Source organism: Marmota flaviventris, chromosome 20, assembly GCF_047511675.1.
Source record: "Marmota flaviventris isolate mMarFla1 chromosome 20, mMarFla1.hap1, whole genome shotgun sequence".
In the NCBI taxonomy this organism is placed as follows: Eukaryota; Metazoa; Chordata; class Mammalia; order Rodentia; family Sciuridae; genus Marmota; species Marmota flaviventris.
The window spans coordinates 15,014,853-15,037,198 of record NC_092517.1 but is presented as its reverse complement, the minus strand read 5'-3'; the positions used below and the strand labels follow the sequence as shown (position 1 = coordinate 15,037,198).

General features: G+C 48.6%; 2 protein-coding genes across 2 annotated transcripts in view; both read left to right on the top strand.

The window, feature by feature from the left end:
- Window positions 1-22,346, top strand: part of Cidec (cell death inducing DFFA like effector c) — a 554,473-nt gene that overhangs the window by 195,582 nt on the left and 336,545 nt on the right. The window lies entirely within an intron of this gene.
- The window catches only part of Atp2b2 (ATPase plasma membrane Ca2+ transporting 2), a 207,502-nt gene that overhangs the window by 164,791 nt on the left and 20,365 nt on the right, over window positions 1-22,346 (top strand). Inside the window, exons 13-17 of the mRNA XM_071605956.1 lie at window positions 1,541-1,783; window positions 13,890-14,131; window positions 15,053-15,287; window positions 21,614-21,793; window positions 21,971-22,058. Of these exons, the coding sequence (XP_071462057.1) occupies window positions 1,541-1,783; window positions 13,890-14,131; window positions 15,053-15,287; window positions 21,614-21,793; window positions 21,971-22,058 (988 nt within the window). The remainder of the gene's footprint in view (window positions 1-1,540; window positions 1,784-13,889; window positions 14,132-15,052; window positions 15,288-21,613; window positions 21,794-21,970; window positions 22,059-22,346) is intronic.

The following is a 22,346-nucleotide window of genomic DNA, read 5'->3' as shown; positions in this document are numbered from 1 at the left end:
AGAACAGATGTTGATGTATAAAGATGTAGCTGTTCTAGGCGGCAGTTGATGGCTCACTTTTCATTTTCTTTTTTGTGTATTTTTATTTAAAAGGAATTCATAGTTTTTATTGTGCGAGTTATGTGCCCATTATAGAAAAATGGAATCTATGGGTTTTATAAAAAATAAGTCAATAAAAATCTAAAATTCTATCACTGAGAGATAATGACATTCATATTTTGATATTACTCCAAATGATTTCCTATATCTATAAACACGTGTATGCTAAACTTATTTACCTTTGGCAAAATTGAAATGACAGTGAAAAACAGGCACCAGTAGAGGATGATACATTTGAGAAAAATCCACAACCAAATAAGGAATAATTATTTATGCTCAGTTAAGAGTAAAATATTTGAAGTAATCAAGAGAAACCAAACCTTAATTTTTTTATTTCTTTTATTTTTTATTTTTTTGCATTACAATTCTTAATACACCTTTATACCACCATTTATCATATCTCTATTTGTATATAAGGTATGTTGACACCAAATTCACATCTTCATACCTGTATTTTGTATAATGATGACCCTCTCCTTCCACCATCCATACTATTCCCCTTCTCCCTCCCTTTCCCTCCCACCCCTATTCCCTATCTAGAGGTAATCTTCCTCCCATGCTCTCCCTCCCAACCCCATTTTGAGTCATCTCCCTTATATCAGAGAAGACATTCAGCATTTGTTTTTTGGGGATTGGCTAACTTCACTTAGCATAATCTTCTCCAATGCCATCCACTTCCCTGCAGATACCACGATCTTATTATTTTTTATTGCTGAGTAATATTCTGTTGTGTATAAATGCCCCATTTTTTTTATCCATTCATCCACTGAAGGACATCTAGGTTGGCTCCACAGTTTAGCTATTGTGAATTGTGCTGCTATAAACATTGAATGTGGCTGTGTCCCTGTAGTATGCTGTTTTTAGGTCCTTTGGGTATAGTCCAAGAAGAGGAATAGCTGGGTCAAATGGTGGTTCCATTCCCAGATTTCCAAGGAATCTCCATACTGCTTTCCAAATTGGCTGCACCAATTTGCAGTGCCACCCGCAATGTATGAGTGTGCCTTTTTCCCCACATCCTCGCCAGCACTTGTTGTTTGTCTTCGTAATGGCTGCCACTCTTCTGGAGTGAGATGGTATCTTGGTGTAATTTTAATTTGCACTTCTCTGTTTGCTAGACATGATGAGCATTTTTTTTTTTTGGTATATTTTTTCCACCATTTTTTTCCATAGACAATGTAGATTACTTCTGTATCTTGAGGTAAAAAATTAAATGATCTTTTAAATGATTCAAATGATAAAAGAGAAAGAAAAGGGCCATAACAGTCAAAATGAGTCCAGGTGTAAGAGGCCTTTATAACCAAGATCCTCTGACGTGCAGAGGCTAAAGGGAAACCGAGGCTCTGCCTCAGTTACTGCATATCACCCAGGGCTCCCCCCCAGGCACCCCATCTCCCCCACCCCCCCTCCTCACCATCACCCTTTTATCTGTCCTTCCTCCCAGAAAATGATGAAGGACAACAACCTAGTGCGCCACCTGGACGCCTGTGAGACCATGGGCAATGCCACAGCCATCTGCTCGGACAAGACAGGCACTCTGACCACCAATCGCATGACGGTGGTGCAGGCCTATGTCGGTGACGTCCACTACAAGGAGATCCCGGATCCCAGCTCCATCAACGCCAAGACCATGGAGCTGCTGGTCAACGCCATCGCCATCAACAGCGCCTACACCACCAAGATTCTGGTAAGTGGGCACCTGCGGCATCCCCCGCTAGGGGGCGCATCGTCATGAGATGACGCAGAGGTACCTGAGGCCTTCGCTAGGGGGCGCATCTGTCCATGATGCGACCCAGAAGTCCTGGGCAGATTGAACGATGGCATTGACGTTCTCAACTCCTGCTGATGCATTCCCAGGTGATCAGATAATAAACAATTCATTTCTGTTTGATTTGATATTCTTCCAACTTTAATGTCTGTGTGATCAAACAGAAAAGATTGTTAATTATTACCATCAATTATTATTTTTTTAAATCCTGCCATTGATCCCCTTGCCAAAATGTTTTTATCAATTAGTTTATGCTATGTAACAAAACAAAATACTTCGAGCCAGACATGGTGGTGCACCCCTGTAATCCCTCTGACTCCAGAGGCTGAGGCAGGAGGATTGAGAGTTCAAGGCCAGCCTCAGCAATTTAGGCCCTAAGCAACTTAGTGACACCCTGTCTCAAAAAATTTTTTAAAAGGCTGGGAATGTGGCACACTAGGTAAGCACCCCTTGGTTCAAAAAACACACACACACTTCAAAATTTAGTAACAGAAAATGAAACTGCAGTCAGCCCTCCATGTCTGTGGATTCCGTATGCTGATTCCATCAACTGTGGGTAAAAAATATGCAGAAAAAAAGTTCTAGTTAGGACTAGAATTGTTGCATCTGTACAGCACGCATACAGACTTTTTCCTTGTCATTATTTCCTAAACAATACACTAAAACAACTCTTTACGTGTAATATTTAGACTGGTATTATAAGTCAGCTAGAGACAAGTTAAAAAGTATGGGAGAGGATTGTGTGGGTTCTGTGTAAATGCTGTGCCATTCTATTTAAGGGGCTGAGCATCCAAAGACGTTGGTATCTGCTGTGGGTCCTGGAACCAATCCCCCACAGGGACTAAGAGCTGGCTCTATGTAGCTAGCAATCCTGCAGTTCAGTGGTTCTGGCTGTGCTCAGCAAGGAGGTTCTTCCAGTCTCAGCTGGGCTCCCTCATGCATCTGCAGAGCTTCAAGTGGCCAGCTCTGCTGATCTTGGCAGGACCATTGGCTGATCTGACCTGGCCGCCTCTAGGTTACCTCTGCTCTGCCGTGTAGTCTCACCTCCTCTGGCAGGCTAGTCTGGGCTTATTCACATGGTGACAACAGGGTTCTTAGAACTGAGGTGTTCAGGGTCTCTTGAGAACTGGGCTGTAAACTTTGTCACTTTGACACATTCTGTTGACCAGTGCAAGTTGGGAGGCCAACCCAGATTCACAGAGTGAATTAGAGATTCCGCCTCTTGCTGAGAGGTGCTGCACAGGCACATGGATTCATAGAAGGGAATAATTGTGGCCATTTTTATAAACAATCTGCCACCAATCATACCACTGTTGTAAGTAAGAGTAATAAAATTATTTATTTTGATGAAAAAAAAAATCACTTTAAGTAGCTCAGTGAGACCCTGTCTCTAAATAAAATACAAAATAGGGCTGGGGATGGGGGCTCAGTGGTTGAGTGCCCCTGAGTTCAATCCCTGGTACCAAAAACTAAAATAAAATAACAATCACCTTACTCTGTCAGCTATGCTACTTAGTCTCATCATGCTGTGATGCCTTTTGGGTTTAGAAACACAAGTTGCCTCTTGGTAATTAACCAGCCTTTGGACTATGGACGAGAAGCCCAGAGTTCATTCATCCAGATGGCCACGGGCACTCAGATGCAGGGCATTTCTGCTTCATGGGCATCGGGGTGAATCAGCGGAGCTTTCTGCTTCCCCTCCACATGTGCCCGAGCCCTGACCTTCCCCTTCTGCCGGGAGCCAGCTGCAGCCTTCATAATCCGGTGGGATTTGTGGGAGCCGCCAAGTTGGGGAGTCAGCAGCATGAGTCAGCAGCGAGGGACTGGGGGTTGCTGTGGGGATAAGGAGGCAGCTCCGGGCCCTGCCTCTCACGGCCACCCCCATCACCCTGGAGCTGCAGGCCAAGGGAGGCAGAATCCACAGAGGGGAAAGTAGGTCGGAGAACGTGTGCAGATGGGTGACAGAGAACCCTGCGGGTGGTGCCAGAGATGACATTTTTGTCTCCTTTCTCCCCTGATTTGGGAATCAAGAGAGATCAGCGATGCTTTATTTGGTTCCCCAGGCCTTCCTAAAATAGCCACCACGCTGTGAATGAGTTTGTCCTGCAGATGTGGCAGAGAGGGGAGCGGCGATTCCCAGAACAGGCTTCCAGCCATGGGGGCAGCCATGTGGGCAAAGCCCTGTGCGGTGGGCTTGGATTGAGACGTAGCTTATTCAGTTACAGTAAGGAAGTCCCTGGATCTATCGGGAGAGCTGCTGAAACCTCTCCATGGTGTTAAATCTCAGATGGTCTCGGGAACAGCGGTGGCAAAGCTAGAATCTCACTTCCAGATATTGGTGGACTGAGGCTGTGTCCAGGTGGCATAAGAGACAAGGGTCAGTGAGTCCACTTGGGGAGAAGGTGCAGCTGCTTAAGCTGGGGCCAGGCCAGGGACCTGGAAATCGGGGTCCTTGGTTTGTAATCCATGTCAATTGTCACATAGGGTCCCCTGCCGCTATATCCTAGGACCCCTGTGCCTGTATTTCTGGCTCTTTCCTGAAAGTATCGTGGCCACATGATTCTTTTTGTTGACAGCCATCAGTGTGGGAGGGGCAGTAGAGCCCCTGGTATGAGCGGACAGTGGTCAAAACTCCTACTCTGGAGCCAGACAGCCTGGGTTCCAACCCCTCGCTAGCTGTGTGAATCCAAACAAGTTACTTAACTTCTCTGTGCCTTGGTTTCTTGGGTAAAATAATAGGGTTATTGTGAGGAGCCAATCAGTAAGTGGGATGTGCTGAGCACCACACCTGGCACATAATTAGCACACAGGATGACTGGGTGGTTATTCAGCAATAAAATTACCCAGTACAGGAGGATTCCATTTGGCAATGCAGAGACCAACAAGTAAGTAAATTACAGCAGATGCATCAGGGTAGAGAGGAAAAGGGTCTTGTCCAAAAGCCAATTAGCAGCAAAGTCAACCTCTGGCCACCTTATAGCCAGCTGTTGAGTCCAGGGGCCCAGCCAGATTCTTAGTCACTGAAACCAATCCCACAACACCATTAGACTGTGGTGGTCTTGGGAATGAGGGCCGGAGTTCAGGGTAAGTTTCCCACCCAGGCCCTGCCAATTGGGCCATAGAACACAGTGGCTCTCAGGCGGGGACCACCCTTTCTTCGTCCTGATGAAGACAGTAAAGAGGCTAAGGCAGCTTGGTCCAGGGTAGAAGTTTCCAGGCATCTCCCAACCAGGCTGGGAAATCTGGACTGCAGGACGCCCTGAAAGCATGCAAGAGGAGGTGGGCAGGAAGGAGGAGCCGTGCCCTTCACTCTGACGACTCATCTGCTCCCGTGCAAAAATGGACCTGGCCAAGGAAAATGAGACCCTGGCGAGGGCTGGGCTCGCACACACCGAGTCTTCCCCTTCCCGAGGGCAACAGTCCTCTGTCTCTTCTCACCATCTGATGCAAGCAGTGGGGTCTTTTTCTTTCAAGAGAGAGAATTTTTTTTTAATATTTATTTTTTAGTTTTTGGTGGACACGACATCTTTATTTTATTTTTTTATGTGGTGCTGAGGATCGAACCTAGCGCCCCGTGCATGCTGGGCGAGCGCGCTACCACTTGAGCCACATCCCCAGCCCGGCAGTGGGGTCTTTGAGAACGAGAGACACAGTTGGGTCTTCTCCAGTCCCCGCAGCCTAGGCCTTTGGGAAATAGTGGGTGGATGGGCTGGGTAAGTGAATTGGTTGGTCCATAAACAGATTGATAAATAATCAATGAGATGACAGGAAGGCAGAGAGAGGGAGGAACAGATGGGCAGATGAATGGAAGGTGGAGGGTGAGTAGGTAGATGGGTGTGCGTCGGGGTAGATGAGTGAATGGGTGGCTATGAATTAATAGGGGTCTCTGGGCAGGACTGATAACCTCTTCCTGTGACAGCCAGAGGTTCCATGTTCCTTGGCCAACACCAGGGCTTTGTCAACCCCTCCAACTTACCAAGCTGACTCTGCAGTTTCCCTTAGTCATCCAGGCTGTGCGGGTTGAACCAGAGAGCTCCTGATTTGCTGACGCCTTTCTTCTTTCAAACATGAACAAATTACATGTGTATTTGCAAGGGTAGGTAAAGAACCCAGGGGTGCTCTATCATTAAGCTACATCCCCAGCACTTTTTATTTTTTAATTCTGAGACAGGGTCTCTCGCTAAGCCGCAGAGGCTGGGCCTCAAACTTGCAATCCTCCTGCCTCAGCCTCCAGAGCTGCTAAGATTACAGGCGTATGCTACCAGCCAGCGGTGACACCTAGAGGAGGCTAATGAAGGCAGAGTACCCAGGACAGTGCAACAAGCCCTCCGTCCATGTCAGTTATTACTCTCATTACCACCATGATTCTTTCTGAGCCTCTGCAGTGGGCTTTGCCGGTCAGTCTCACTTGACCCTACACATCCCTTTCATCCCATCCGGCCAAACAGGACCACTCCCATGTTGCAGCTAGGAAAACTGAGCTGCAGAAACATCAAGTAACCTGCCACGGTCACTCCTGAAGACCAGGGATGAAGCTGAGTCCAGAAAATTCCGGAGAAGTTCTCCATGGTGGTCAGGGAGGAGGGACAATCCAGGAGGCCCAGAGAACTTAAAATTCATGGCTTATTCAGAAAACATGGTGGTGTGTGGCCCGGGCATTTCTTTGAGGGCCAGAATAATGCAAAATTAGCCTGAAGCATGAAGCAAAGCTCTTTGGTAGCAAATAAGTCCCCAGTAGGCTTTCTCCTCACGGGACCCAAAAGAATCACTCAAAACACAGGTGAGGCGGGTACAAGGGCCAAGGTTGTAGGAAGGGTGGCCAGAAAAGGAGGCCCCAGGAGGCCAGCCTCAGCCCCATGCCCGTCCCTTCTGAGATGGTAGGTGAGGGGGCTCTTTCCACTCTTATTTCTGATCATTAGGGACTTCCCTTGCCCCCAGGGGAAGCTACATGAATCTTCTTTTTGTCAAAAATTGCTTCCCTGCTTCAGAAATCCTGGCACACCCTGACATTTGCTTTGTGGCCTCCAACTCTTTGTACGTTAAGACTTCTCCTGGCTGCTTCTTGTCTCCCTGTCAACGTGCCACTCTTTTTCTGAGCCACAGCTGAGCTTTCGATGGAAATAGCTCTTTCCTCACACTCCCGAGGCACTGAGCTTTCTTGGGGAAATGATCTCCTTTTCTGCCCACGTTTAGCCTGCATATCAACCACCCGAGCAGGCTTGAGTTTTGTATCTTATGAGGCCTCTTATAAAGTCAGGTGACTCTCCAGGTGACATTTGAATTATTAAACTGCAGATGGATGCATGCGGAGCTGAATTGATAAAAGAGGGTGTCAAGCGTCTAAAATCATAAACTGTGGGGAGAGAAACTGATCTCCCTCGAGCCCCCCAAAGTGATTGGGGAGGAAGGAGGGTCCTGGAAGTGTGGTTTTGCTGAACAGATAAGCCGACTTCTTCTAGTTAGAATCTAGATTTCAGGTGCAGTGGCACCTGCCTGAAATCCCAGCCACTCAGGAGACTAAGGCAGGAGGATTGCCAGGTCGAAGCCAGCCTCGGACATTTAGCAAGACCCTCAGCAACTTAGTAAGTCCCTGCCTCAAAAATAAGAAGGACTGATGATGTAGCTCAGTGGTAGAGCACCCCAGATTCGATCCCCAGTACCTAAAAACAAATAAACTGGGCTGGGGATGTGGCTCAAGCGGTAGCGCGCTCGCCTAGCATGCGTGCAGCCCGGGTTCGATCCTCAGCACCACATACAAACAAAGATGTTGTGTTTGCCGAAAACTAAACAATAAATATTAAAAAAAAAAAAAAACAAATAAACTAAAAATGAAACCCCAGATGCCTAGCCCCAGGAACCCCCAAACAGCAGGAAGAATCTGCTGGATTGTATTTTCCATGAACATTAGAACCTGGGCAGATGATGAGAAGGGCCAAGGGGAGGAGAAGGGGAAGTGACTGAGGAGCAGAGAGACCGCCCCAAACCCAGGGCTCCTGGCTTCAAACTCGGGGCTCGACCTAACATTCAAATGAGCCTCCAAGTCCCCCAAGTCAGGCTGTGCTCTGAAGCTGGCCTCCTGACAAGACAGAGGGGCCAGAGGGTGTGGAAGGCTCTGAAAGGGACTTTGAAAGACACGAGATGGGGGTTGAAGTGAGGGTCACAGTTGCGGTAGGTGAAATGCCAGGGACCAGTTTTGCAGTTCCCGTCTCTGGGATAGTAACTTAAAGTGACTTAAAGCAAATCATCCCTGGTGGAATGAAGCCCAACTCTTAATAGAGCTGTGAATCCCTCCCCGTTTGCCTCCTCTTTCTCTCTCTCACACTGACACTCACACGCACATGCGCACACACCACAAACACCACACATAAGAAAGCACCCGTGAACTTGGAAAGGTCTCCAAAGAGTTTACTTTCCAAAGATCTCTCCGCATAGCTGGGGGATTCTGTCACCCTGGACACCCACATCTGCCTTTGCAGCTTCCAGGGAAGGTCCTGTGGCTTGCTGGCCTGGCTTGGCCACCTCACTCTCCTCAGACCTGGCACCTGAGAAGCTCTCCAGCAGAGGTAGCCCCTTAGATGACAGTTCTGGAGCCCAATTTTGCCTAAATTCCTTTCCATCTGGTGAGCAGCAGCCCAGACATAGACACAAAACAATTCGTCAGTTCATTTGACACTTATTGGATGGCTCCCCACCACCCCATGCTAGAGGTGAGTACAGAGAGGAGCAGGGCACACTGCCCTGCACCCCCAGGGCTCTTCAGTGGCCCCTCCACTTAGCTATTAGCCAGTGGTCTCCAGTGCTGGAGGGGAGAGGCAGGTGCTGTCGGGGAGCATGCGCTGTGGGACGCAGACCAGGGAACCACCTGGGTCCTGGCTCAGCTGCTTCTTACCAGCGGAACCTCGTCCTGCTCAATGTGCATAACTGTGGAATGAGCTGTGGAGGTGCAATGAGGGGACGCACGTGAAGAGCTCAGGGAAGCGGTGAGCACAGAGCAGGCATTCGGAGAGGTGGTCATGGCTACCCTTGAGGTGGGGCTGGTGGTTAGTCTGGCATCGAGAGAGGCTTCACTTCCAAGGTCGATCCTCACATCGCAGCTTATCATGCCATGGGGTTCCCTACTGTGTTTGTCAGCTTTCTGTCACTGTAACAAATATCTGAGGTAAGTTGGCTTATTTTTTTTAAAAAAAAGGAGTGGGGTTTGGCTCACAGTTTTGGAGCCTCCAGATTATGATTCATGAACCCCATTGCTTTGGGCTTGTGGAAGCCCATCATGGAGGGAGACCTGGGGGAGCAAGACTGCAGGCTCACAACCAGGAAGTGAGAGAGAAAGAAGAAGAGACTGAGGTCCCGATACTCAAGAGCTCGCCCCACTAGGCCCCAGTTCTTAAAATCCCCACCACATTCCAATAGCACCAAGCCGGGGACCAGGCCTTTTTCCTATGGGTCCTTAGGGGACATGTAAGATTCAAACTGTAGCAATTATCATGGAATTTCTTTTGATTTTTTTTTCCTTCTTAATAGTGGTCAAATACACATACCATAAAATTGACCATTTTTAAATGTATATTTTAGTAGCATTCAGTACCTTGACACTGTGGCACAAACATCACCACCGCCCATCCAGAGAATTCTCATCCTGCAAAACTGAAACTCTGTACCACATTAAACTCTTCCTTCCCAATCCCCGCTCCCCTCAGTGCCTGGGGAGCACTCTGCTTTCTGTCTATGAATTCAGCCCCTCTTAGTCCCTCATATAAGTTGACCCATACAGTATTTGTCCTTCGGTAACTGGTATTTTTCCCCTTAGCATCATGTCCTCAAGGTCCATCCGTATGGTACCATGTGTCAGAATCTCCTTCCTTATTAAGACTGAATGATTCTCCATAGCACGGATAGGCCACATCTTATTTACTTTTCATCCATCAATGGACATACACATAGCTTCTACCTCTTAGCTATTGTGAATAATACCAGCACTGTGAACATGGGTATGCGAATATCTCTTTAAGTCTCTATTTTCAGTTATTTTGGGTGTGTACCTAGGATTTGGACTTGCAAATTAACTTTTCAAGGAATTTCCATACTGTTTTCCACAGCATCTGCACCACTTTACATTCCTACCAGCCATGCACAAGAGTTCCAGTTCCATCTCATTCTTGCCAACACTTGTTATTTCCTGGGATTTTTTTTTTTGTCGATGGTGGTTTTTTTTTTTTAATTTTTTAGTTTTAGGTGGACACAATATCTTTATTTTATTCCTATGTGGTGCTGAGAATCGAACCCAGGGCCTCACGCATGCCAGGTGAGCACGCTACCACTTGAACCACATCCCCAGCCCCTGTTGGTGGTGTTTTTAATAATAGTTATCCTAATGGATACGAGGTGATACATGCTCTGGGTTTTTTATAATCTCATTTTTTGCAGATATTATTTACAATTTGGATCATGTATATTTATAGTTTGTTATTTATAATTCATCATCATTCATTGATTTTTATCTGTTTCACTCCCCAAACATCCAGCATTCCAAATCAGAAGTATGACTTGTCCCAAGTTACGCCCATGGCTGCACCTCGCACTCCCAAAGGGCTCAACAGCCGAGCAGGGAAATGTACCAGATAAAGCTTTGAAGTGACAGCCCTGGGACCCCAGCCCTCAGTGAGACTGTGGCCTAGGGCAGGTCACTTCCCTCCTGGGCTATTTCCTGTCCCTAGAAACAGGAACACTACCAACGCCTTAACTCCTTTGCAGAGTTGGAGTCCTGGAGCTAATAAGGCTCTTGGAATTTTTACAGCAAGAGCGAAACCTCTGAGCTTGTCAGGATAAAAAATGCAGAAAGAGAAAAGGGGAGGGTGCCCGCTTCTTAGTAACGCGTGTAGGCGATTTCAGAGCTCAAGTTCATGGGAACAAATTGAATTACGGAGGAGGCAGCGCTTGCTATTTGCAACCATGGATTGTTTGAAATCCTTTTAGAGGAAAATTAAAATATTTCACAGAGGGTAATAAAATGTTGGGTGTTTTGCAGGCATGACTGCTCAGCTCTCTTGGGCAAATAAGTAATTAGGCATTTTTATTTAAGTCCTTGGAGTTTTCTTTCATTAGTGGAGAGGGGGGAAAAAAAACAGTTGTGGAACATACATAAAACTCTGGAAATCACCAGAAAGTTAATTATAAAATTGTATTTTATATATATATTACACTAGAGCCTAACAACATATTGTGGAAACAAAAAGAAGCTCTTAGAATTTATTTTCCTAATGCCAGAAATGGGAAGTCGGATCAAAGATTTCTCTGCTTCCAAGTGAAATCTCATCATGGAGCGTGGAGAGGGCAACTCTTCAAGGTGCTTGAAGCTGAGACGTAGGTTAATGTGGTCATGGGACCTGGGAAGATGTTCTGAGCCTTGTCCCCTTCCCTGGTCCCCAGATCACCTGCTGATGGACCTTCTCCCCTCCACCATCCCTCACCAAAGTCTACTTTAAGGAAAGCTTTGATTTCTCTCTCGGAAACCATCTGCTCCTACCCGTTCCATTTCACAGATGGAGAAACTGAGGACATGTTTAGGTTCTAAGTCTCTTTCCTTCCTGGGTCTCAGGACCACTGTGTGTGTCAATAATTGTGTCTCCACGTGACTGGGACCTGCCTCCTGGGCCTGAACCTCAACTGCAGAAGGGGAGAACAGGCCCAGGACATAACTGACGATGGAGGGTCCCTACAAAGCTAGCATCTTCTTGAATCCCTGTTCTTCCTGCCCACCCTGCTCTTTTGAGCAATCTCAAGGAAGCTGAGGACCAGGGTGCAAGGCTGATCTGAGACCCGTGAAATGTCACTACTGGGACGGAGGAGGACAGGCATGTTTCTTGCTATTTGTCCCTCTTTGATAGCTCTCTGGTTTTGATTTTACCTCTGGTGGCTTTTCCTGCTCCCCAAGCCACCTCCACCTGAGTGACTGCATATTAATGTCAAGTGCTTTGTGTGGGTGTGCACATGTGTGGGGGCACCCAAGGGAGTGGATCATACCTGCAGATCTTCCCTTCCCACCGCGAGGGGCTAGTGCCCCCTTAGTGCCCCTGTGGAGCATCTTGCCTTGACCTGCAAACGTGCATCTTGCCCAGAAGACTGGGCTGCCTTGAGCCATTCAAGCAGTTGGCAAGCACCTACTGTGTGCTGGGCTCCGCAGTGCCCCCGAGAACCCAGAGAGGAATAGAACACAAGAGATAGACCCCCAGAGGCAATCTTCAAATACAAGATGTTTGAGTTGGTCCTTAAAACATGAGGAGGATTGTGCCCAGCAGGAAAGGGAGAAGGACCCACCCAGAATAGCAGTGGAGGCCGAAATAGTGGAGGCCGAAATCAGGTGAGGGTGAGGGTGCTGGGGAGAGAGGCAGCCCTTGTTTTACTGAGCATCTCCGCAGCAGATGTTGCTGGCACAGGGCCAAGGCGTAGCAAGTGCTGAAGAACGAGCGAGAAGAAAAAAGGGAGGGACCAAAAGGGATAAGTCAATCAATCGCACCCTATTCATATAATGAAATCTACGCAACAGGTTAAAAAGAACAAACTAGAACCAAAACACATAGAATCTCACGAATGGAATGTGGAGTGAGTAGAGCAAGTTACAGAAGAATGTGTACAGTCCCCGGGTCTGAAGTGCTCAACGTGCAAGAGTCCTACCCGGATAGACATTAGGTTAAAGGACCTCATGAAATTGCCACCTTTGGGCCATTTTTGACATGCAGAACTAGCCAATTTCATTTGGCTCAACCTGAGTCGAAATCACAAGAGATGGCCCATCCATCCACACGGTGGGACACTACTTAGCTGATGAAGAGAATAAATCATGGCCACATGGAACAGCTTGCCTGGATCTCAAGGAGATTATGCTGAGTGGACACAGCCAATCTCCCAAATTAACCTACTGTGCGACTCCCTGTATCAATGCCTCCAATGACAGAAGCAGGCTGGCGGAGTAACTCAGTGGTAGCACACCTGCTTAGCATGCATGGGACCCCGAGTTCACTTCCTAGCACCACAATAAGGGGAGGGGATAACGAAAGAGTAGAGATAGATTATTGATTTCCAGGGCTAGGGAGGATTTGACTGTGGCCACCAGGGAGTAGCATGGGGCCCCTTGGGGGGAACTGTCCTATATCTTGACACTGGTGGTAATCATGGGAATTCAGGCATGATGCCATTTTGAGGAACTAAATGCACAAGTGCACACACATGTGCACACACAGTGGAAGTGAAGCTGATGAGATCTGAATAAGGCCAGTTTGATGGTGTTTGTGACACTATACTTTGATGAAGCAAGAAATTAACTTTGGGGGAAATTGGACAAAGGGGATATATGAGAGCTCTCTGTATTATTCATTACTGCATGTGAATCTGCAGTTATCTAAGAATAACACATACATGGCAAAAACTAAAGCCAAATTTAACATAAAGGTTTATTCTGGGTAAAGGGTGAAGTACACAGATGAGAAGAGATACACAGAGGGGATTCAACTTTTCTTTGACATGTTTTGCTTCTTAAGAAAGAAAATTCTGGGGCTGGGGTTGTGGCTCAGCAGTAGGGCACGCACCTAGCACGTGCGAGACCCTGGGTTCGATCCTCAGCACCACATAAAAATAAATAAATAAAATAAAGGTATTGTGTCCAACTACAACTAAAAAAATAAATATTTTAAAAAAAGAAAAGAAAGAAAATTCTGAAGCAAACATGGCATAATGTCAAGATTCTACAAAGCAGGGTGGTAGGTACTAATTGTTTCTATCATTATCTTCTTTTTTGCTTGAAATAATTCATAGTTGTTTGAAATAATTCATAATTATTAAAAGCTGTCTTGCTTCATGATTTGCATCTGGAGTCAGGACCTGGGATGCAGTGGCTTACGTCCCAGGCCAGGTGCCAAGGGTGGACCCAGGGCTCAGCCCCTTCCCCAAGAGCCATTCTGTGGCAGCCAGGGCAGGGGCTCCTTGGGGGCATGCCCTGCCCTGTGTGAGCCGCACCTGCCTCTCTCCACAGCCCCCAGAGAAGGAGGGTGCCCTGCCTCGGCAGGTGGGCAACAAGACAGAATGCGGCCTGCTGGGCTTTGTGCTGGATCTGAAGCAGGACTATGAGCCTGTGCGCAGCCAGATGCCAGAGGAGAAGCTGTATAAGGTGTACACCTTCAATTCTGTGCGCAAGTCCATGAGCACCGTCATCAAGATGCCCGACGAGAGCTTCCGCATGTACAGCAAGGGTGCTTCTGAGATCGTGCTCAAAAAGTAAGTGGCCAACAGGGCGCCGGCTGAGGGCCGAGCTGTTGGAGGGGCCTCTGGGCCATGCAATGCCAGCACCGTCCATGCTGGACCTAGCAGCACCCCTGGTCTGGAGAGTCCATCTAGCACCAGGTCACACAGCAAGACTCACCCCCTGCCCACCGATTTTTTCACTATATCCTCTTAAAAATTTCTACAGATAAGAGTCTTCCCTGCCTTCTGAGAGACTGGATCCTCAGGACGTTCTGCCCGCAGTCACACTCAATTTTGCTTCCCTTCTCATAGGGCTGGTTGGTGGTAGTTATTTGGTTTTCATCAGGCAAGTTCCTCTGACTCAGTGTGTGCCAGAAATAAGCCTGGGGAACTAAGCAGGTCACTGCCCTCTGTGGCCCTCAGTTTCCTGGCTCGTGCGTTGAAGGGATTGATCTTGCCCGATGGTTCTCAGCGCCAGCAGCACCATGCAAATCACCCCAGGGAGATTTTTTTAAAATCCATTGATCATTGGACTTACCCCAGATAACTTGAATTGGAGACCCGAGGGCAGGGTGCACACGTGGGTATTTATTAAATGCTCCCCCAGTTGATCCTAGTATATAAGTGGGGCCAAAAACTACTAGCCGAGGTTTGATGGCCTTTGGAAACCATTTTTTTAATTTTTCAAATGAAACCTTGGGGATAACACATGTAGATGACCAAAGCAGGATTGCTCTTGCTGAATGGCCTTGGGCACATATTTTAAGGTCACCTGATTTTACCCTACCTCAGACCTGGGCGCTTGTGGGTGCACTTAGTCCTGAGGCATTATGGGAGATGGACCGGGTGGGCCTGGCCTGAACTCTGTGGCCAATTGGACATCCCCAGTGGGCAGGGGAACACCCCTTAGGCCCTTGGCTAGGCCTTATTCACCTGCCTTTCACCCTCCCCCAGGTGCTGCAAAATCCTCAGTGGGGCAGGTGAGTCCCGGGTCTTCCGGCCCCGAGACAGGGACGAGATGGTGAAGAAGGTGATCGAGCCCATGGCCTGCGACGGGCTCCGCACCATCTGTGTGGCCTACCGTGACTTCCCCAGCAGCCCCGAGCCCGACTGGGACAACGAGAATGACATCCTCAATGACCTCACCTGCATCTGTGTGGTGGGCATCGAGGACCCCGTTCGGCCTGAGGTAAGGCCCTGGTGCTCTGCTGCGGGGCCTGTCCTCCCCGCCGCCAGGTGCTCTTCCCTCTGCCCCCCTCCCCAGGGACAGGTGTGGGGAGTTCCCTGCCTTAGAAGCTTTTACCTCACAGGAACCAGGAGCTCTGGTAACAAGCCCCTCGGCCCAGGTTCCAGGCCTGGGCAAAGGACACACCCAATGACAAGGGTCATTGCTCTCAGGAGAACACCAAGTGCGGTGTCCCCATCAGTACTTACACTTCTCTCTGTCCAGGTGCAGTTTAGCAATCACCATCCCCTGGCCAGCTTGCCTGGTAACACCTCTGACATTCAGAGGAACAGAGCTCGCACAAGTTATGGTGTCATGTAACTCGTGGGACCTCCAGGAGCCGAATCCGATGCAATCACACAAGAGTCTTTATTGCAAGCTCGAGCCTGGACTCACAGCGGTCCCAGGGAGTGAGCCCCGGTCCTTTGTTCAGTGAGATTTTATAGGTTTTGGGGGATACTCTACGTGTCACAACATCACACAGCAAATCATTCTACACCACGGGAAAGTCAAACAACAACTCTTAACATTGATTAGCACATTCACTGGCGGGAACAAGTTGGGTAGGGGTGATTGGTTATTACAAGAGGGGGATTCGTTTGAACTGATTGGTTTAAGCCACGAGGGGTGTACGTGCTGAACTACATGGTTTCCCAACATGTTATCAACCACCATAAACCACTGGGAGGGTCATCTGGCATCCCAAGTATTTTCCCTGTCTCAGGATGATTGGTGGTTGCTAGGGGGTTGCTATGGATCCCCACCTAGCCTGACTGAGTCAGGGACACCTGGCGCCGCAGATCTCTCCTGTTATTTGCAGACAAACAACTCAGCAGGGTGGGTATGTGCCTAGGAGTGCTCCATGGGTTTTTCCAAGGACAAGGGCCACACCCCCTTCCCTGGACAGGCTTTGCTCTGAGGTCGAGGCTGGTTTCTCAAAAATTGAGTCACATCAGTTTCTCAATGTCAGGTCACACTCTCCAGCAGGTGGGCGGGGGCGACAGCACCTTCCTCACATGGATGGAGGAGGTGATTGTGGGAGAGCCCCTAACAGGTACTCAGCACACAGTAGGTCTTCAGTCTCCTTTCGCTAAATCTGCATCCTGCAGGGAAAAGGACAAGAATCCTGAGCTGGAGTGTGGCGGGAGGAAGGGAGGAGGATGGACTGCCCAGTGTGGAGTGTGCCAGCAGGGACAGCCTCAGTGTCCCCTCCTGCCCTGACACCATGTTCTGGCCAGTCCCTGTTCTATCAGAGCCTCAGTTTCCCCTCTTTAAAGGGAAACAGGGTAGAATTTTTTTTCCTCCAAGTTCTTGGGCCTGATGCCGTAAGATTCTACATTCCACTCAGGCATCAGGGAGAGGAATCAAAGAGTGAATGAACTCTGGCATGGGACGGACCAGGATCCTGAGTGCCAGAATTGCTGGCTGTGAGGCATCGGGCCAGTCACATAAGCTCTCTGATTCTTAATCTGTAGACTTCGGATAATAATATCCTCCCCCATGTGTACACACACACACACACACACACACACACACACCCTGGGATATTGTGAAGGGTCTGATCGTACCATTTTGAATGAACAAAAGCAGAGTGTCTGGCATGAGGTAGATGGCCCCAAAATGAAGGTCCCCTTTCTTCCCGCCTTCCCCATAGATTCATTACTCTGGATCCAGTGACACATCGTGTCCCCTAACACACAGCTGAGCCTTTAGGAGGTGCTCGATAAAGACTTGTAGAATGAATGAGAATGAATGGACTTGAACCCCAGTCTTCCAACACCGTGTCTGGTGCTCAAGTCTCTCTCTCTCTTGGCGCTTGGCCCCAGAGCCCGCGTGTGTTTTTCTGTAGACCGCGGCCCTCCCTGGGCACACAGGCCATTTATCAGCTCCCCCGGGGGACGCCTGCTCATCACCAACCGCTAACGGGCTCAGGCCTCACGGCGATGCGTTACCTCCTTACTGGAAATTTCTCAGAACCAGCAGCAGTGGCTCGTCCCCTGCGGTAGGAGGCTGGCCTAACCACGCCCTGGGGACTCCCTTGTCCTTGCTTTCTAGAGCCTCCTCCACCCCTCCGTGAGCTCCCGGCTCATCACCACGCCTCGGAAACACCTCTGAGGTGGGCTGGGAAAGAGAATCCGGTGCAGACATTTTTTTGGCCCTGACCCACAATAAGAAGAAATGTATTTTATGTCATGACTCAAGTCAGCACACACGCTTAACCAACCCAAGAATTTCACAAAGTAATGCCATGTAGTGCAGAATTTTCTGTCCTTCCTTCTTTTTGTTAAAGCTGATCAACATCCACTGTCTCAAGAGGCGTGGCTAGAGGTCTGATCCCTCATCTCACCCAGACAGCTTCCTACACATCCCAGTTTGCATATGGAAACACTGAGGCCCACAGAGGGACGGGGATGTCCCCAAAGACTCCCTGTAAGAGGCTGAGCAAGTCCAGATTAGGCCAGGTTTCTGCCTTTCTGCCCCAGGGCCTTTGCCTAGATGCCACAAAACACAAGGGGCAAGTCATTCTGTGTCAGGAGGTTGAGGAAAGACTCCCCACACCCAGGACCTGAGAGGAGCAAAGCTGGGTCCCTGGCATTTGCTGTTGACGGCAGGGTCATCCAGAGTAAGTGGCTTCAGACGCAGACTCGGAAAGGACCTGGATGCCAGCCCCAACTTTGCCACCAACAAGCCACTGGGGCCCTCTCTGTGCCTCTGTCTTCTCATCTGCTCATCCTTCCTTCCATCAGGAAATCCATCTTGGCCCTCTCCCGCCCCCCAGGCTTGCCCTCAAGACGTAAGCTGAATTTAACAGCAGTGGCCTGGCAGAGTCAGAGGATGTGGGCTCTGATTCCGCCCCTGCCACTCCTTCTAGGTGGCCTCAGGTGCATCCCCTTTTAGCCTCGGTTTCCCCATCTGAAAAACAAGACACTTGGACGGTCTGATGTTCGCGACTCAGGGACACGGCAGGGCTGCTGGGGACGCTACTGGAAAGCATAAAAGCTCAGACCTGTTGATTTGCGTCTCCCCCTGGGGGGGCGTGGGATGGGTGCACGCCCCGAGGAGCCCAGTGGATACAGTTGTCTTACTGATTTGCTTTTTAAGATAGGTGATTTGTGTGCATGGAACCAAACTCAAAAAGTACAGAAGTGTGAAATAACCCTACCACCATTCTAGTCCCCAGTTCCCACCTCCACAGCAGCACTGTCACCAGTTTTGTGAGTGACCCTCTGGGGGTAGCCATGCCTATGGTGGGTGCATTTCTGCAAACTCTGCTGGGCTCTGTTCTCCTACAGCCTTCCTGGTCACCCTGCCTTGAGTCTCCTGGGCAAATACCCTGCATAGTGCCTCCAGCCTGCCGAGGCCCAGAAAGGAGGATGGCCTCTACCTGGGCCACCTCTAGGGTCCTTAGACGTGCTAGGATTCATTTTGCAATAGCAGGAAGATAATTTATGCCCCCCTTGGTTTCCCCAGCTGTCAGTGGGGTGAATCTCCACATTGCCTTCCTCCCTGGAGACCACCAAAGGCAAGAATCAGTTAAAAATATATTTGCCAAAACTCCCTCCCTGAGACGTTGCTGAGGCTGATGGAAGCCAGCATCAATGAAGCCATCAGGAGATTGGCGGTCTGGGACTTGCCGGGTTATCCGGGGGTGTTCGGAGCCCTTAGAGTCACAGACAACGGCTGTCACCAGAAACAACAGATGTTTAAAAGCCTTTATTTAATGAAAACAGGAAGCGCCCATTTCCTGGCTGTTTTTCCTCAGTGAGAAATATCTAGGATAATTTTAGCAAAAGAAGCCTTTTTTTAAAAAAAAAAATTAACAGCAATTTTATTTATGTGGAAAGCATATTTCAACCAGATCAATGCCTCTGGGGTTTCAGTCTTAATCATCTCTGCATCTTTAGTGCCTTGAACAGGATGTTCAATAACAGTTCATTGAATGAACAAATGTCTGAGTGATAGAAGAAACTACTGAGAATAGTTTAAGGAAATATCCCACTGGATTGGAAGAATTCAGAATGGCTTCATGAGCTGAAAGCATTTTACATGTAAGATGGGTAAGATACGACACACAGAGGTTGAGGGAGGGCAGAAGGAACAGAATGGGCAGAGTCAGGGAGATGGGAAAGGATTCTGTATTAGTCAGATTTCTGTTACTATGACAAAATGCTTGAGATGAATCAACTTGTAAAGAAGAAAGGTTTGTTTTGAGTTCACAGTTTTGGAGGTTTCAGCCCATGGTTGTTTGGGCCCCATTATTTTTTGGCCCATGTCGAGGCAACACATTATGGTGGGAATACATGGCAGAGCAAAGCAGTTCACATCACAGCTTGGAAGCAAAAGAGAAAGAAGAAGAAGAGACCTAGATTCCATTGTCCCCTTCCAAGGCACACCGCTAGTGACCTCCCACCCCTTAGAGGTTCCACCACCTCCCGATAGCACCATAGTCTAGGGACCAAGCCTTGAACACACAGGCCTTTGACATTCAAGATTTAAACTATAGTAGATGCCAAGTGTTTTATTCATCAGTTTTCCAGGGCTGCCATGGCAAAGTACAGATAGCCCCCAACCTGACGATAATTAGATTTTGAATTTTTTTGACTTCACAAAGGTGTGGAAGCAATACGCATTCCATGGGAACTGTACTTGGAATTTCAAATCTGGATCTTTTTCCGGACCAGAAAAATGGGGCAGAAAATCCTCTTGATGCTGGGCAGGGCAGTGAGCTGCGGCTGCCTGTCAGCCCACCATCACGAGGGGGAGCAACCCCTGGGTGATTGATGTTCATCTTGGCTGTTCGGTAGGTTAGGTCTATTTGGTGCATATTTGACTTTTGGTATTTTCATCTTAACGGTGGGTTTATCAGGGCTGAACTCTGTTGAGCAGCAGGTAAACCACAAACTGAGCAGCTCAAACAGTGGAAATTTGTCTCACAGTTGTGGAAGCTGAAGTCCAAGATCCAGGAGTGGGCAGGGCCTGCTCTAGACCACTCTCCTAGTTTCTAGAGGTTTGCTGACCCTCTCTGTTGTTCTTTGACATGCCTTATCCCTCCCCTGACATCATCTCCTTTTGTGCATGTTTTTGCATCCAAATTTCCTCTCTGCCTAAGGACCCGGTTATACTGGATGAAGACTTTTCCTGAGAACCTCATCTTAGTGTAATTACCTTCATAAAGACCCTTTCTTCAAGTAAGGCCATTTTCACAGCTATGGGGGGCTTAGGACTTTGGTGTCTCTTTTGGTAAAAATGCATTTCCAAGCTCAGCAGTGGCTTGGCAGAGGATGCATGGGAGTGAGGCCTCAGTCACTAGGGTGTGCACGACTCAGCTCTTGGGTCCAGAATTCCAATGTGCTTTAGTGCTTTAGTATTTCTGGACAACTGGATTTTCTGCCCTTGATGTGTTCTCTTCCCCTCAAAGACATTCTGCAGCAAATATAGTCTTATTATTTTATTATTTGTTATTGCCTATGGGTAAGAATCACTCATTCAGTTGATCTGTGTTCTGTATAAAGGGCTGCCACAGCTCCAGGCTAATTTCCACATCCTGGTTGCTGGGTAAATCCAGAGCTCTGCTTGGGGAAGCTACTGGGGCCTAGCGGGTGACGGGCCTTGCCGCCTTCTGATTGGCTGGGCTGGGTCTGATCTGACCCAATCGGCCCAGACATCAGTCTGTCATTATAGTCAGAGAAGGCAGGATGCAATCCTTACTCTCAGCAAAATGTCCTATTTTAAGTGACAGCATAGTCATTCGGATTTATTCTAATCCAATGTCACATTCTGTAAATAAAATGCCTCCAAATGCAAACATCTCCCCCTCAAAAAAAAAAAAAACTGAAAATACACAAACAGACTTATCATGGAGCTTGTAGATGAAGCTGGACAAGTTCAAGTGTAACTAGGTGCTCTGTACTCTGGCCTGGGCCTGATCTGAGAAGGTGTTCATTAGGGTCTTTCCAAAGCATTTGTGCAGTTCAGGGGATCCAGTGGTTTGGTCTCAGGACAAACTATCATGGTCACTAGGTGCTGGCTGCCTGGGATTCTGGCTGAGAAGAATTCTGAACCCACATCAGGTTCAATCCAGGATACTGTGATTGATTAACAATGTCTGCCATGGGCACAGGAAGAGAAGCCATGGACTGTATTCTATCTGTGCCATCAGTATCTCATGGAGTTTTTACTCCCCTTTAAGTGGAGCTGCTTATGAGAAGGGCTCACTCTGGGACCCATGAAGGCAGCGAGGGCCTGCCAGGGGTGATGCCCTCCCCCATGGATCCTACCCTCCTGTCTAGGTCCCAGAAGCCATCCGCAAGTGCCAGCGAGCAGGTATCACTGTCCGGATGGTCACTGGTGACAATATCAATACGGCCCGGGCCATCGCCATCAAGTGTGGTATCATCCATCCTGGGGAAGACTTCCTGTGTCTGGAGGGCAAAGAGTTCAACCGGAGGATCCGCAATGAGAAGGGAGAGGTACGTGTCCCAGGGTAAATGTCCTCAGAGGGACTAGATTTGACGGGGCAGGGAGCTGGGAGGCACTGGCGCTGTGATGCATGATTGTGCAGAGACCAGCCAGTGTACCCTGGGCTCTTCCTCGATCCTCAGTTTCTCCCCCTGATCCTGCTGACCCTCTCCCTCATCCCTCTGCAGATTGAGCAGGAGCGAATTGACAAGATCTGGCCAAAACTGCGGGTGCTGGCTCGCTCCTCCCCGACAGACAAGCACACCCTAGTCAAAGGTGAGACGTGGGAGGTCTTGGGAAATTCTGAGGCCAGAGACCAATGCTCCTTTCCTGGCACGTGGTGTTTCCATACAACTGGACGCGGGGAAGGGACCCTCTCTGGGCATCTACACACCTGGTGATGTCCTTATGAAAAGGATGCTTTTCAGCCCCGGGATGCCTGCTGAGGGCCCAAAGGAGGTTGTGAGCCTTCTTTTCTGGGCCTCCAATTCCTCCAAGAAGCGTTAGGATCGGGCCCATCTAGGGTCTCGAACTCATGGCTCAGTTACCATATGGGGACCACAG